This window comes from Pseudoliparis swirei, chromosome 1 (genome assembly GCF_029220125.1).
Source record: "Pseudoliparis swirei isolate HS2019 ecotype Mariana Trench chromosome 1, NWPU_hadal_v1, whole genome shotgun sequence".
Lineage (NCBI taxonomy): Eukaryota > Metazoa > Chordata > Actinopteri > Perciformes > Liparidae > Pseudoliparis > Pseudoliparis swirei.
The window spans coordinates 6,787,115-6,802,196 of NC_079388.1; the positions used below are offsets into that span (position 1 = coordinate 6,787,115).

General features: G+C 40.6%; 1 protein-coding gene across 1 annotated transcript; it reads left to right on the top strand.

Annotated features, from left to right (window-relative positions):
* The first annotated feature begins 4,201 nt into the window (after positions 1-4,201).
* Positions 4,202-14,005, top strand: spaca4l (sperm acrosome associated 4 like). Its single transcript, XM_056419440.1, has 3 exons — positions 4,202-4,366; positions 12,060-12,170; positions 12,748-14,005. Exons 1-3 carry the CDS (start codon positions 4,315-4,317, stop codon positions 12,975-12,977), a joined length of 393 nt encoding a protein of 130 aa, XP_056275415.1. The 5' UTR covers positions 4,202-4,314; the 3' UTR covers positions 12,978-14,005.
* The last annotated feature ends 1,077 nt before the right edge of the window (positions 14,006-15,082 follow it).

The following is a 15,082-nucleotide window of genomic DNA, read 5'->3' on the forward strand; positions in this document are numbered from 1 at the left end:
AGTCTGTTGAATGTTGTAACAGTCAGGTGGAGTTTCATGAAGGCTCAAACTTGCCAAGACACGTCAAAGTGATGGCAGCCAGTATGGTAGCTTATATATATATTTATTTTTGGACCGGCGGGAAATTAAATGTAATGTCAAAAGTGAAAAGTGGACCCAGATCAAAACAAAAATGACCAATGTAAAATATGACTTCTCATGTAAGTGTTCCCCGCCTTCAGCAGGCGGCCTCGGGCCTCAGCCTCCATTCTGTGGGTAGGTCTGAGTCAGCTTGGCACATCTGGATGCTGCAACTCTTTCCCCGCGTTTAGTCTTTGAGAAACTTCCCAAGCTAAGCTCCCGATTCAGGGCTGATATCTGGGCTCTGACTCAGCCACCCCAAATGTTATCGTTGTTGGTTTTAAAGGCGGTTCCCCTTTGGCTCGGCTTTCGTGCTCCGGCTCATTGTCAAGCTGGCAAACAACACGTTCTCCCAAGTGGCCCGTGTCTCGCAGACGGCATCGGGTTTTTCGACAGTATTTGCTGAAAGCGGAAAAAAATAAATGAAAAAAGAGAAGGGAAATCCCGTCTACTGACATCCCGTCTACTGAAATCCCATCTACTGACTCCTGGTGACCCCGTGACTTTGCCTCTAGCGCCTCATGAAGGTTGGCATGTCTTTTAGGTGGATGGATTGTCGTGAAAGTTGGGACACACGTGTTCCCATCATATAACTCAACTTGTCCAATACTTTAGTTTTTGACTGAATACCTGCAGAACTCAGGACATTCCTGTCAGCCTCCGCTGTATCTAGTGTTTAGTGCCAATTATAAAATATATACTGTTGTCTATAGTTTATTTTATTTTAGCCTCCCTCCCATAAAGCACCAGTCCAACTCGCCTCTATACTTAGATCGCTCTGTCCAGACTTGGTCCCCTTTGACCCGTAACGGTGATTTTCTGTTAAACAACATTCCACTTTTTATATGCTCTGTTAATATTTAAACCTCCCTGCTTTTGTTCCTCGTCTCTTTCCCCTTAATATTGACTGTATCCCTCGTCGGTATGTATGGTCCGGCCTCTGCCCACACGCCCTCTTTCCAAGCGGCAAGAGTTGAGAAAACTCTTGAGGATCTGTGGGCTAAACAATAGAGGCACTTTACCGAGCCCAAACAACCGCCCTCTCGGCAAAGTATTTCCAAACCATGACTCTGAAAATGTCATTTCATAACTGTCCCCCACCCCCTCCTCTTCCTCCTCCTCCAGCAGGAACTCACCCCCCCCATGCTGAGATAATCATTAAACTACAACATACACGCCGTTTGGTGGCTGACTGGGATAAACAAACCGTGGCTTCACCTCCCGACATTCATTCCCTGAACGCTTTTGTTGTCCTCCTCCAGGGATGTTTGCAAACACTGTGAGACAAACAGAGACGGACTAAATGGCCCCGGGAAACAAACTCTGGGCAAGAACAGACTTGCTCACGTAAATAATTCACCTCACCCGAAGCCTCTGCTGGAAGTGGGGTAAATGGAGGCCGCTTCGCCACATTTACCCAGCTCACAGCGGGAGGAAGAGTCTGCAGAGGCCGTTCTTCCTCTAGTGCCGTCCTGATTCAAACCCCTCTTCATCGTGGACAGCTGACTCTTTTGGGATCAAACTAACACTCTTCTTTTACACGCCAAGCCGATTGAACACAGAGTTATCCAGAGGACGTGTGTGTCATTTCTACAGGCTGGGTACATTGTAAACATGTCTGTTTACCTTTTTCTAACTTGTGAGAGACACATTTTACTTTTCAGATGAACATAATTACGGATGGATACAGAACTTACCACGCACATGTTTACAAATGTGGCTCCTCTTTTGCAGCGGAAAGCAGAACATGAATTCATACTTAAACCAGGGGAGGACATTTATATATATTTTAGGGGGCAATTTTGGCCCCCACCGACTAAAAACCAGGGGCATTTAAAATAAATTGGGGGCAGTTTTTTGAAACTTGGGAAATAACATTTAACATATGTTCAAAAATAATAATTATACTTATTTAGGCCTACAGTATATGAGCAATTGTCATAAAAATGTCAATAATAAGACTATTAGGCAGTATTTATTAATTTTCTTAAACTACTATTAACAATTCTAACTTATTTCTTAGTTTTTTATAATTGAAAATTATATTTATTGATTGTGTACAGTACAATACAGATAAGACAGACAAAAGAAAGAACAAAAACAAAATGCTATTAAATTAGAATTATTAGAAGAAATTATGAGGGCATTTTTTTGCCTCCGTGATATCGGGGGCAAAATAATATTTCTTCGGGGTAGTTTTGCCCTCGTGTTTCTGACGCTGACTTAAACCTTTACGTAAATGTGCCATGAACCCAACAGCCGAACATTTCAGAGAGAACGCTGCATGTAAAACTGCAAGAACTGCCGGCTTTTACATTATCACTGAACATTATTTTCTCAATTTGAAATAATAATCTTCACAACAATGCAGCATTATTAGCTTTACAAGATAATATTGAGTGCATTATGTAACCGGTTACTGTCGTGGGCTGTGGCTTCAGCTGCAGGAACCGGTCTTCCACACTTCACTGCCTCCAGGACCAACCTGCAGTGGATTTTAATGAAATCATTTCATCTGACACGAAGCCAGCAGAAAATCTAGATTTCTTATGATCGCCTCTCGCACAGACTCGTTTGTCAGGTTGAGAACAATATTACTAACAACATCCAGTTTCTGTGTTTTCTTTAAAGTGGGGTGATGTTGTGGCTTTAGGCGAAGTCTGCACTGGGAAGTTCCTCCAAGACATGGAGCTGCTGCTATTTCCTTTTACTTTTTTTAGATTTTCTTTTGTTTTGGCTCTTTTTTTGTTTGATCATATCTTTTTTTCATTTTTTTAAAAAAAATTGTCTTTGAAATTAAAGGTGATCTTAGAATCAATGGAAATAATCCAGACCAAGTACAAGTAAATCGATTTCTAAAGTGGAGTGGACCCAATAATAAATATGTTTTCCATGTTTTTGTTTAAATTTGTAAAATTAAATTTGTTTTCCTTTCTATCGAATTAATTATCTGATTTAATTGATTGTAATTTAGCATAAGAATATATAAGCATTCTGCTTCTACCTATACCTTTTCATTCTTTCTGTTTTGTAATTGCTTTACTTGTTGTATTGTAATGATTGCCTGAATAAAAAACACAAACATACATACATACATGTACATACATACATACATAGAAAATATAACTTTATACTGGATGAAATGACCTTGCTGCTGTGGCCCAACACGATGGAAGCCTCTGCAGCAGGTCAGGAGGTCACAGAGTGAAGAATAAATAAACTTAATATCTTAACAAATGTCCTCCTCATGGACGTGTTTAACTTCACGCTTCAATGTGCGCACACGCATTCTCACCCATTGTTGGAGCTGTTGACTTACAAGGACATTTCAAAGTAAAGCAGGATACAGTATGTGATCTGGAAACTGGCCACTTTAAACAAGAGGTGTGGAGAAACTGAACCAGGAGGACAAATAGTTATTATCTTAAATGTGGTCAGTTATGTAGATGTACAGTATCTGCCTGAGGTGGAACAAATATAATTCACTAAAATGAACATGCTATAATAATACAAACTCCAATTTAGGTAAAAATACACATTATCAAGCCCAAACTACCGATTATTTTTCATAAAGGTGTCACAATCCAAAAAGGTTGTGAATCACTGGTTTAGTGTAATAATTGGATGTATGAAGCCTATCATACATTTTGTAATTCAAATCATCCTCTATCTATAATCTAAACTATCTCTAAGTGGGTGAAAAATTCCATATTTCCCTCTGAAAAGAAGCACAGACGTGTAGAGCTTGAATCAAATGTACTTATAGTGGCTTAAAAGGCCAGGAAATAACATTTAAGTCACTTTCTTGCAGCATCAAAACACTATAAATCCACATAGGTGTCTTATAATGACATCATGTAATATGTATGTCGCCATGCAATGTTTCCCCAGCTTTCCCACACTACAGTTTCCTGCTGGAATGTAATACCCCCCCCCCCCCCTCCTCCTCCTCCTGCTCCTCCTCCCTGTGATTCACACAGGTGGGAGAGCTCGAGGAAAAGGAACTGGGTGGTCGTCCCAGAGGACCTCCTCTGATTGGATAACGGTGACGTTTGGATGGGAGGTGGGAGATTATAAAGGCGTCACAAAAGTTTCCTTTCATCAAACATTATAACGGTTTGAGTCCTCCAGGTAGGCAATCGCTCCTTAAAGTCGAGTTCATTGCATCGCTCCGCTGCTTTTTTCCCCTCCAAGATGAACAGAATTATCCTCCTGCTGGTCGCAGTCGGATTCTGCTTTGCAGCCGGTGAGTAAATAAAACACCCCAAAAAGTGTTGATGACACGTTGTCGCTCCACCATCTCACTGCGTGTCACTTTTTAAAAAAACACGAACAATGTGACATATAATGTGTTTAAACCTGTCAGCCTTCACGTGTACATCTTCCTCCAGGTCAACCCGACATTCTCCTGGGTTGGGGCGACTGTGTGTGATTGAGGTGGGGCTCCTTGGAGCGCCGCCGATGGCTGAAGCCATGTGTTTTAGAAACTTGTTTCAAGTTGTGGATTCCGTTGCATCCAGATGCTGCTGTGTTTTTAGATCTTGCTAAATCCCTTTCGTTGCACCTAAATCGTGGAGGGTGCGCCTGTTTGTCCGTTATTGGGTCGCGCGGCGCTGCAGCCCTCGAGGCTGTGTGCGCCAGCAGGGCTGCGCTCCAGCCTTCCAGGGGCAGCGACACGAGACGTGGGCACCTTTTTGTCACAGATGTGTTTGCAACCATGTGTTTTGAGTTAATTTTACATTATAATATCTTTTTCCGGTTTTAGAAGTTCTGTTTTTTTTAGTTGAACACGTATGACCACATAAGTGCCCTCGCTATCACGTCACCTGTGTGGCTGTGAAAGCCAAATACTTTGTTTCTCTGATTTTGGGGCAAAAATGGGATGGAATTGGTTGAAATAGTTACAAAAATAATGGGATGCATGGTTTAAATGGGTGGCTTAAGGTAGTCTAAGGAATAATCAAATCTTGAGCTAAAAGTGTACGTTGTTTGAATTTCCCGCTTGGATTAACTAACATTTTAAATAGTTAACTAAAAATAACTTAATCGCGTTGACCTCAGCTGAAATAATTGGTCGTGTGACATACGACTAACTGCTCATGTATAAGGCTCGCCAAATTGAGAAAATCCAAACCGGCTCTGTTTTCCGCTTATTGAATCTGGATTTAAAACTGAATATTTGGACTGTTTGTTGGTTGAAATTTGAGGACACCATATTGGTCCCCGGGAATTAATAATGGAACTGATCTACTAGTGTCGGACATTTTTTTAGAAGACGTTGTTAGTTTCGGCCCTAAAATCAAATGACCAGTTTCTCTGACTAAAGATTCCCACAAATGAGTTGCTGCAGAGATTTCCCTCTGTTTACCCTCAGTGCCATGCCAGCAGGGGTGGTTTTTCCTACAGGCGGTATAGGAGGCCGCCTAGGGCGCCATTCTGGGGCGCCCCCATCTATATCTCCAACCAATATTTTGACATTTAAAAAATAATCTAACATTAGGGTAAAATGAGCCAAAAATCGAAAACGGAAGGAAACTGAAAACAAAAAAAACATTATTTGCAGGTGACGAGGGAGTGAATGTGCACCGTTGATCAGGGGGGCGTGGCCGGAGCGTAGTTCAGTCATTGTTGCGATCGTTGGTCTGTTTATTTTCAAGAAATTCAGTCTTGCAGGGCAAAATAGCGTTTAAAAGTGCAAAATCGTTTTTATTTAATTTTTGTTGGGGGGGGGGGCGCCACGAGTGAAGCTCGCCTAGAGCGCCAAATGTGCTAGGGCCGCCCCTGCATGCCAGCGTTCACTCTGATGCCGTTATTACAGGTTGGGGTGAGGCAACCTGTTTCTTATACAAGGATTTTGTTTTCTTTACTTTTTTTTCGGCTCCAGGAGTTTTTAAAAGATTGCATCGTGTCCCAGCTCGTCCACCGCTGCATGATAAATGCCTCACCTTGTAGCAGCGGAGGCTTTGCCCAAGTCTCAAATTCCATTTCTTTGGAAGTTACGGATTGGGTGCACTAACGGCCATTTGTTTTGTGTTTTGACTCTATTGTAGTCCATTTCTGTCCTGGATCCCGTAAACTCTTTTGTTTTGGGCTCTTGTTTCAAACCGCACCTTGTCCTGGAAGGATCTAGTTCCATTCTGGGTGCATTTAAACAAATTTTAAACTATTTAAGGCAATCCTTTTGCATTTGAACCCTCCTCAAATAGTTGTTTGTGACAGAGTGATTCACAAATGCAGATGATGACATACTGAGGTTTTAATCATCTTTCTGTCTGAGGGATAAACATGGGTGTCTGCACCCTGGGGAGAAGTAGGAGATATCGGATGGCAGTGTGGTTGGTGTGTTACAGGCTACTGGGAGGTTTCTACAAGCCTCAGCTGGCAGAAAAATAGAGAAACGCACTTGGTCACTTTTTTTAAATCCAGATGTCGGTAGCCTCAATTTGTCAGCATGGGAGGCGTCGTCTCGAGACTGTTGCGCAATTTTGTATCCTTATTTTATTTTCAATCTGAAGAAATGCAAATTGTAATTTCTTGCTTTTTTGAACATGAACCTTTTTTTTTATGTATCCGTAAAAATTAATTCAAAAGGGAAAATATCTTCCTGCCACAAACATTTTAATCTGAATACTCCTCCCATCAGTCTAATCCCTTCTTTCAATGTGGCCGACATTGAAAGCTTTAAGAGGGCTTTATTGACTCAGCGCGGCAGACCCGCCCGAGTGTATTTGCCTTTGAGGTTTTAAGTGTAAGGATGATTATTATCTGAAGCAGACTCATTAAAGACAGTCTTTACATATATACTTTGCATTACTTTTCATGAACTTGTTTGCCTATTCAAATCACGAGATGCCGACTCATCCCCACTGTCCGTGCTGTGATTTTGGTGGTTGTGACTCAGGACTCTCGTGGAGTTCGTGCCAAAAACTTCTCACGCAGAAACGAGGCAGTCAGAAATAATACAGCGCTTTCTTCAACGGAGATTTTATTGGTGGACTGTTTCTAAAATGTATTTTTTCAGCCGGAGGGAGGCTGGATTGAGTGGCTGTTCTTGAGTTAATTACCAAATTCTGATGCTATAAAAAATACTTGTAATACCTATAACTATGTTAAGATATGTTGCAACACTGGTGACCTCAAGTGGAACAAAATAGTCTCCAGACTCCTCCCAAGGCTCTGATGCCATATCCAGGCGGTTATTCCTCTTAAATCACATCTATTATTTTCTTACTTAGTATTTTATTTCACAGGAGCCTGTTTTGAGTTCCTCAACATGTTGTGTAACCTGAAGGGTTAACCTGTAGTTCTAGTGCCTGACCAGTAGAGGGCAGTGTAAGGCTGTTGCTGCATAAGTCATGTGCCACACCTTTACAGCTCCTTGTTGCCAAAGGGAAGGCAGAGACATTTGCTCAATTTTAGGTAGAATATCTCCAATATTAAATTATCACGAGTCACTTCCGTAAACACAGTGCTCTTGTACCTTTACTACTCGTCATTAATCAAAATAATGGTTCTGAACCATCTCTTAATTTGCAATTTCTTGTTTACAAATTCTACACATATCAGTCTGTAGAACCATATTAAACAAATTGGTATAAAAATCCATTTTGATACTACTTTGCTCAAGTTCTGTACATTAATGTTCTGTCTTATTTTTCCTGCATTATAGTCAAAGAAATTATTAAAAATGCAATTGCATAAAAGGTAAAGACACTTTTCATAGCAGAGTACTTTGATGTCAGTGCTTCTTTATTTAAATTCAATGTTCAAAACGGACGCCTCGCTATAACAACAGTATTTCGACAATGTTGTTTTGCAACTTGTACTAATTGAGATGCTCCCGAGTACCTCGCCCGCCCCTGCAGGTTCCTGTGACCTGAAGGTTTAGGATTCCCAGCTCGACTGCTTCCGGCTCAGGTGTGCGCTTACTTGTGCATCGAGGTCATGGATGCTGGTGTGAGGGGAAATGTGCTCCGCATAGCTTCCCAGTAATGCTTGGAGTGTATTTCTCCATTCCACAATGTGCTTGAACTCTGGCAGGAAGGACAAGAAGCTGTCTGCGCCTCGTCAAAACTCCTCCGCCTATTGTGTGTCTTTGTCAAACATGATTGGCTGCACCCTGTCTGTTTTTGTACGGCATACATGCCTATTTCACCGCATCTCTGAGGAAAGACGCTTTCAACTATCTGTTGCAATCCCAGGGGGGTGAAGACGCAACCACTTACACGCCGAGACGCTTCAGTGAGCAAATGCGGTCCCGTTATTGAACATTATTAAAGTCTACTGTTCCCTTGAGGCGTCACCACCACACGGCCCACACTCAGACGGCTCAATCAGTGATGAGCCATTGTCATATACCATTTATTCTTTATAGGGTTTACCATATGAATTGTAGGCCGATAGTATTTTTAATCTATTGGAAAAGAAATCGGGATTTATCAAACGTAATATATATTTTACTTGTATTTGTGAGCAATAAGACTAGATGTGTAATGAGGGTTATTTAAGGTGGATTTTAAGCCCTACTTGAATTGGGGTGTAACCGAAACCATAGGGACAGGGTGTGGCGATGTTTGTGCATGAAGGCGTGGCCGTGTTTGTTTTTCTGTTGTAGGACTGGGATTATCCTCTACATTGAAATCAGCTGGAACCACTTGGCTCAAGAGTTTTAATGCTTCTCTGACTCATTTTGTTGGTCAAACATTTCTCAATTCATAAACCCTCCCGTTTGTGGTGGCGTTTAAATGCGTTTTGGTCTCTCTACCATTTTTATTGTGTTCACGCTGGAGAATAACAAAACAGAAACAAAGATGTCGATGCATGTGATTTTGTTTTCTTGAGTGGCCTAATGGGGAGCGACGGCAGTCAACAACACTCCACTGAGCCGATGCATAAGTCATTAGTCTTAACGATAAATTGTTTGAGACAAATAATTGGCAAACTATGTTTATAATTCCTTATTGGTTGTCACTTTAAACAACTACTGCTTCTCATTATAGCATATAAAAAAGCTTTTAATTGGTCTTTTATCCGTAATTTTGGTCCCTTTATATCTCTCCTATGCTATCTATCACAATATAACGTGTTTTTTAATAATTCAACAGTCTAAATGAAATAACCACGTGGTCAGGACTATTTTTATATGCTCCTGTGTGAATATGATACTTCACAGATGAAAAATACAGAGTTTATTCTCATTTAATGCCTTTGTACAAAATGAACACATTTCAAATGAGATTATATTTCCAGCTCAACGGGCACCTTAAGTCATGTGGATAAATCTAAATAAGACGATAGTTTCCTCTTAGAACAAGCAGAAATCCTGTTAATATTTGATAGCAGATTTTCTGAGAAATTTGAGTTTGTTAAAAAATTATCAATTTAGACGACGTTGGTGTATCACGATATCTCAATAAATGATTTTTAACATGATTCCATTGCAATACAATCAATTATTAAATTGAATTATTGCTCAGCCCTAATTAACCAACTGACATTTTGAAATTAATTCACCAAGTAGATAGTTGGCAGAATAACTAAACAACTTGTTACCGGTTGCAGTCCTACATCATTCTTGCAATTGTATAAACTTCAATTCATAAGCAATAAAATGTGACGTTGATAAATTCATTACACTCAGATGTCAAAGCTACAACCTAAGTTTGTCTTTGACCCGTCATAAACTGACAGTTGAGTATCTAACATTTGATCTGTTGCAATCAACATCTGTGCTGCATCAAAGTTATGTTGTAGTAGTGGAAGATTTTAGATTCAACTTCACCAAATATTAAATCAGTAATTTTTACACAATGTCTTAAAATTTATAGAGGCCAAAATTTGTTGCCAAACATTTTTTTGCACATGGCCTCATTAGTGTGAGATGGGAGGAGCTTCCCCTGCGTAATGCGGTTAAACCAGTGAACATCTCACAAGACAAAAGCACCAAAAAAAGGTATTTTGTCCAGCAGAATGAACTTATTTTAATTTTCCAGCAAGGAAATCCTCATGTCCCCTTGAATTTATAAATATATATGTGGGATTCAGAGCGTTGCTATAGAAGCAAACAACGACTCAGCAGAGCGTAAAAATATCAACCTGAGCCAAAGTCTACCCTCGCTGGGCCCTCAGCCGTCTGATCTCAACTCTCACAGTTGTGGTGGTGAGGTCGGACAAATAAAAGACATTTGGCAAAGTATCCAAAACTGCTTCTGTGGTAATGGATATTTCCAGGACCACATGTTTTTCATAATCACACGTGTGTTGAAAACAATAGCACGGTTACTGTTGCGGCTGGTAATCGGAGGACTAAATAAAAAAAACCTCTCCAGACACTTTTTTGTATAGTGTATTTCTTTTGTACAAAGACTGCAGTCATGCAGAGGCAATGTTGAACTGGAGTGACGGGTTTCTCAAGAGACTACCTTTATTCCAGTCGAGTATCTGCCCTCACAGGAATGAGTCACAGTTTGGCAATGGCCGCTTGTCTTTTAGGCTTGTCATTGAGTTAGTTGCCTTCAACTTTTAATGTATTTATATATACAGATCATCACTTTTAATTATCCTCTTGGTTTTATTTTCCTAAATGACCCTATGAAGTAGCACAAGTCTGTAAAACTGCCAGAGTGGCTGACTTGTATTACATTGTTTTGGTTTAGAGTGTCAGGACGATGTTAAATATGATTAATATAATGGAGGGCTTGTATTACTTCATCAGAATTTCAATGACTAATACAGTTTACAATTTAATTTAATTAATTGGAGACACTTTCAGCTGTCTTGAGGCTGATGTCCTCAGACTGCTGGATTCTGCATTTCCCGCAACATTCAACTTCATGGCGTTTCTTTATCTGCGATAAAAGAGCAAAGCTTCTCCAGAGGACGTTCTAAAAGTGTTTACATTGGCTCTTGAAACTCCTCATTCCAAGTCAACTGATCATTCAGAGTAAAACCCTTTTTGTAAAGCTGTGGCCGTGTATCAATGTTTGGCCTTTTTTTAGCGCTTATTTGACATTTTATTTCCCTACGTGCTGAAATCGTCCACATTGAATGCCGTGCATTTGCTAAACCCTGGATTGGAAAACCCTGAGCTGACAATTTATGACCACCTTTGTAGACCACGTTATCTGGAAGGAGACTTGTCAACAAACCTGACGATAAACCGACTTTCCCACCACGCAAACTTATTGGTTTAATTTATAGGGCCTGAGGTCGTTGTTCGTGTCTGGGAACAATCTCAGTTGTCGGTGAGGGCTCCGGTTGTATTGGATAATTTAATAGATGCAAAAAACTGTCCTTACACCGGTGATTTCATTACAGAAGAGATGGAAAAATGGCACATTTTCATCTCTGTCGGGTCTAAGAATGTTTAGTTGATCAGTGGATCAACAGAAAGATCAGTGGGGAACAGGTTTCTAAAAAGTAGAATTGGCATCATTTCAAAGTACACGCCATAACTAAGTTAAACCGCTTCGGGCAAAGCGTACAAGTGTTTGAATCGGGTGCTACCGATCGCTAGTATGACCTCGACCGTAAAACCCTCCTTTGTGCTCCAGGGCAAAGGTCAACCCTTTGTCTTGTCCATTATCACTGGCTTGGCGCCACTATCTCAGTGTCAGCCACGCAATCTTTTATTTTCAGGGCCAGCTGCATCTCTAATGGGTTCGTAAACACTGAAACTGTCTCGCCAAAGTTTGTTTCAGATAAACACGAGAAGATTAGATTCGATATTACTTTATTGACCGCCAGGGGGAAATTACGTGAAGATGTTGACTGGAGTGCAGACGCGTGTATCGCCCATAATTTAAACCTGGAGTGCAGATGCATGTATCGCCCATAATTTAAACCTCTGAATTATAGCTTGTTACAAATGTATTCATGCTAATCTTATTCGTGTGTTTCTTTTTCCCTCTTCTTTGCCGCCGTCTCTCTGTGGATACCAGTTGAAGCTCTGCAGTGCTACAAGTGCAGCCTTGGCTTTGGGAGTCTGTGCATTACGTCTAAAATGACATGCGACAGAGGAGAACATTGCTACAGCGGTGTCGGGGAAGCGGGTAAAGGACTCATTTTAAATCTCACCAGACGGCATTCTCACAAAGGAGGGTTGTTGCTGGAACACTCAATAAAAAGTACATCCACTGCATTCTCAAAATGCCTATCGATGTGCACTGAAGCCAAGGGGAACGACACGGCAACTCAATTCAAATTGGCGTTATGGCCTTTGAGCTGCCAAGCAGTTACACATTCACCTCCAGGTGTTGTCTTTTTAAACTAGTCGGCAAAGAAGCTGAAATAGTGGGATTCAAGTCAGCTTCTTTTTTGGGGGGGGTTATTTGATAAGGGACAGTGCACATTAATAAAACATTTCTGTTAATGTGGCAGTTGGTTCATCTGTAGTCCAAGATTTTTTTTTTGTGAAGGTTTTACATTTATTATTTATTTTTAGCCCATTTTTAGATTTACTTCTTTAGTCGGCACGTGGGGGAAAATATTTCTAATCGTTTATTAAAAAAAGTCTGAATATAAGTAACCAGCAAAAATCACGCAGTGCTACCTCTCACTGTGCAACCATTTCATGTCAATACAACCAACTATAGACCGTGTGTGTGTGTGTGTGCTCTCACTACACAGCCAGTTTCCTGGACATCAAGAAGAAGGGCTGTCTAGAGGTGAGCAAGTGCAACATGACGGAGAATGTGAACTTCTCTACCAGCGACTCCAACACCACAATCTACACCATGACCAAGACGTGCTGCAACACCAACCTGTGCAACGCGGCGCCCGGTCTGCCCGCCACCCCCGTGCTGAGCCTGGCCCTCGCCACCATCACTGCTCTGTTCGTGGCCAACACCCTGGTTTAAAAGAACACAGCAGATGACACCAATTACACTCACTCACACTCTCTCTGACACACACACACACACACGCGCACACACACATACACAAACTACATATTGCGCACACATCAGCACTACAAGAATAAATCATCTCCTTAGACATGCATTTTTCTCTCCAAATGGGTCTTGTGTTTACTGTATATTGTACTTTACACATTTTAAAAAATTAAATTCCTCCCTTTTTTGTATTTGATTAATCGGTAAGCAGTCCTAGCATGTACGTCGAGAGTCTAAAGTAGCCTACAATGAACTTTAATGACGAGTAAAACGTTTAGATGAATTAATCTCATGTTCACATTACACTGATTGGGTTTGTAGGTTATGTAGCGTCGCTACAATTCAAAGGAAATGGGTTTATTTGACTCTTATGCCAAAAGTTGAGTTAGAGGATCGAAACTTATTTCTGTCCGTTAAACTTGACGCTGCAGCCAATGAGGTGACGGCTAGCACGGTACAGTCGGAAGGTTAAAAAGTGCCGACAGCGCCACTAAAGCTCACTGATTACCATGTTTCGCCTCATTCGGTTCATCTTTAAAAGTGTAAAAACAAGCATCTCATAACTAGTGAGCTTTATAAATGGTAAGTGATTTTTAGTTTTACACGTGGACACAGCCGGGCTCTTCGTGCTAAGCATCTACTGACTTCTGTAACAGCTCATATAGTATGTGTATTCCATTTTATTTATTGCTTTTTTTTAGTCATGATATAATCGATAGATCTCAAAGCTCCCGTGAACATTTCTTTTTCCATTCTTGCCCGTTTTGAATGTGTGTTTATATATGGGGGAGAACGGGATTTAACTCGTCTTTGCGGATAGTGGATTTTGAAATTGCAGCAATTTGAAATTTGTCATGGCTGATTTAGATATCCTCAATTTAACGCTAATCATTCAAGTTAAATTCCTGAAAAACTTTGGGCATTATTGTCCGAAGTGTCAATGTGTTGTGTCGACAATTTGAAGATTGCAATAAATATTATTTGGAAAAAACAAACATTTTTGTTTGAGTGATTTGGGTTCTCTCTTTTCGTTCCGGCGCTCTGCTCGTTGCCATGCTGCAGGACCGACTGGTTCTTCAGGTTTGGGTGCAACTCTGCGGAGATGCTGCTGTGACTCAACTGTGCCGTTTTCAGGCTTTGACACTCGAGACGTTCTTTGTGTGAGGAAATCTACAGCTCAATCAAATGATTCAATAGAGCTCATGAACCATCAGTAAATAACCAAAGTACGATGTTTATTTAAATAGACTTTCGGAATGAAGGCGTAGCCTTTTGTGATCTAAAATGGTTAAGTAGCTAAAAGATTCTCGTGAGAAACCGGTTAACCCTTGTGTTGCCTTAGGGTCATTTTGACCCGAATCAATATTACACCCTCCCCCCGCCTTTGGGTCATTTTGACCCGATTCAATGTTTCACCCTCCTGTTACCTTTATATTTACTAACATATTTTACCCTTTGGGTTCAATTTGACGCCAGCAATTAAAACCTCCAGAAAATTATTAGAATTAATATTGTTTTCCAAGTTTAAGTGTGAGGCACTTTATGTTTGTTTGTTGACTACCGAAAGAACACCAACATTGAATGGGGTCAAATTAATCCGAAGGCGGGGGGAGGGTGTAATATTGATTCGGGTCAAAATGACCCTAAGGCAACACAAGGGTTACGTATGAAGCAACATCGACAATTTCATAACATACCGTCTGGGTGGTTTTCATATTTTCTCTCTAGACAGACGCCACACAGTAAACTCCTGTTCTCCTTCTTCACCTTTAACCTTGTATTGACTACATGTGTTCTCCTTCTTCACTGTTAACCTTGTAACAACTAGACGTCTTAGAGCTGAAGCAATTAATCAACCTGGTTGTCGGAAACTAAAACATTTGATATTTTTTTTCTGATATGCCGGTTATTCTCTGGTTTCATTTTAAGGGAACACGTTGATGCTCTTCTGTGTATGGTAATCTGAATACATCTGGGCTTTGCCCTGTTTAAGTCGAGCTATATGAATGAAAGTATATCCTCTATTTTTTTGTTGTTGGACTAATCAAGAAATTGCAACAACAATCATAATA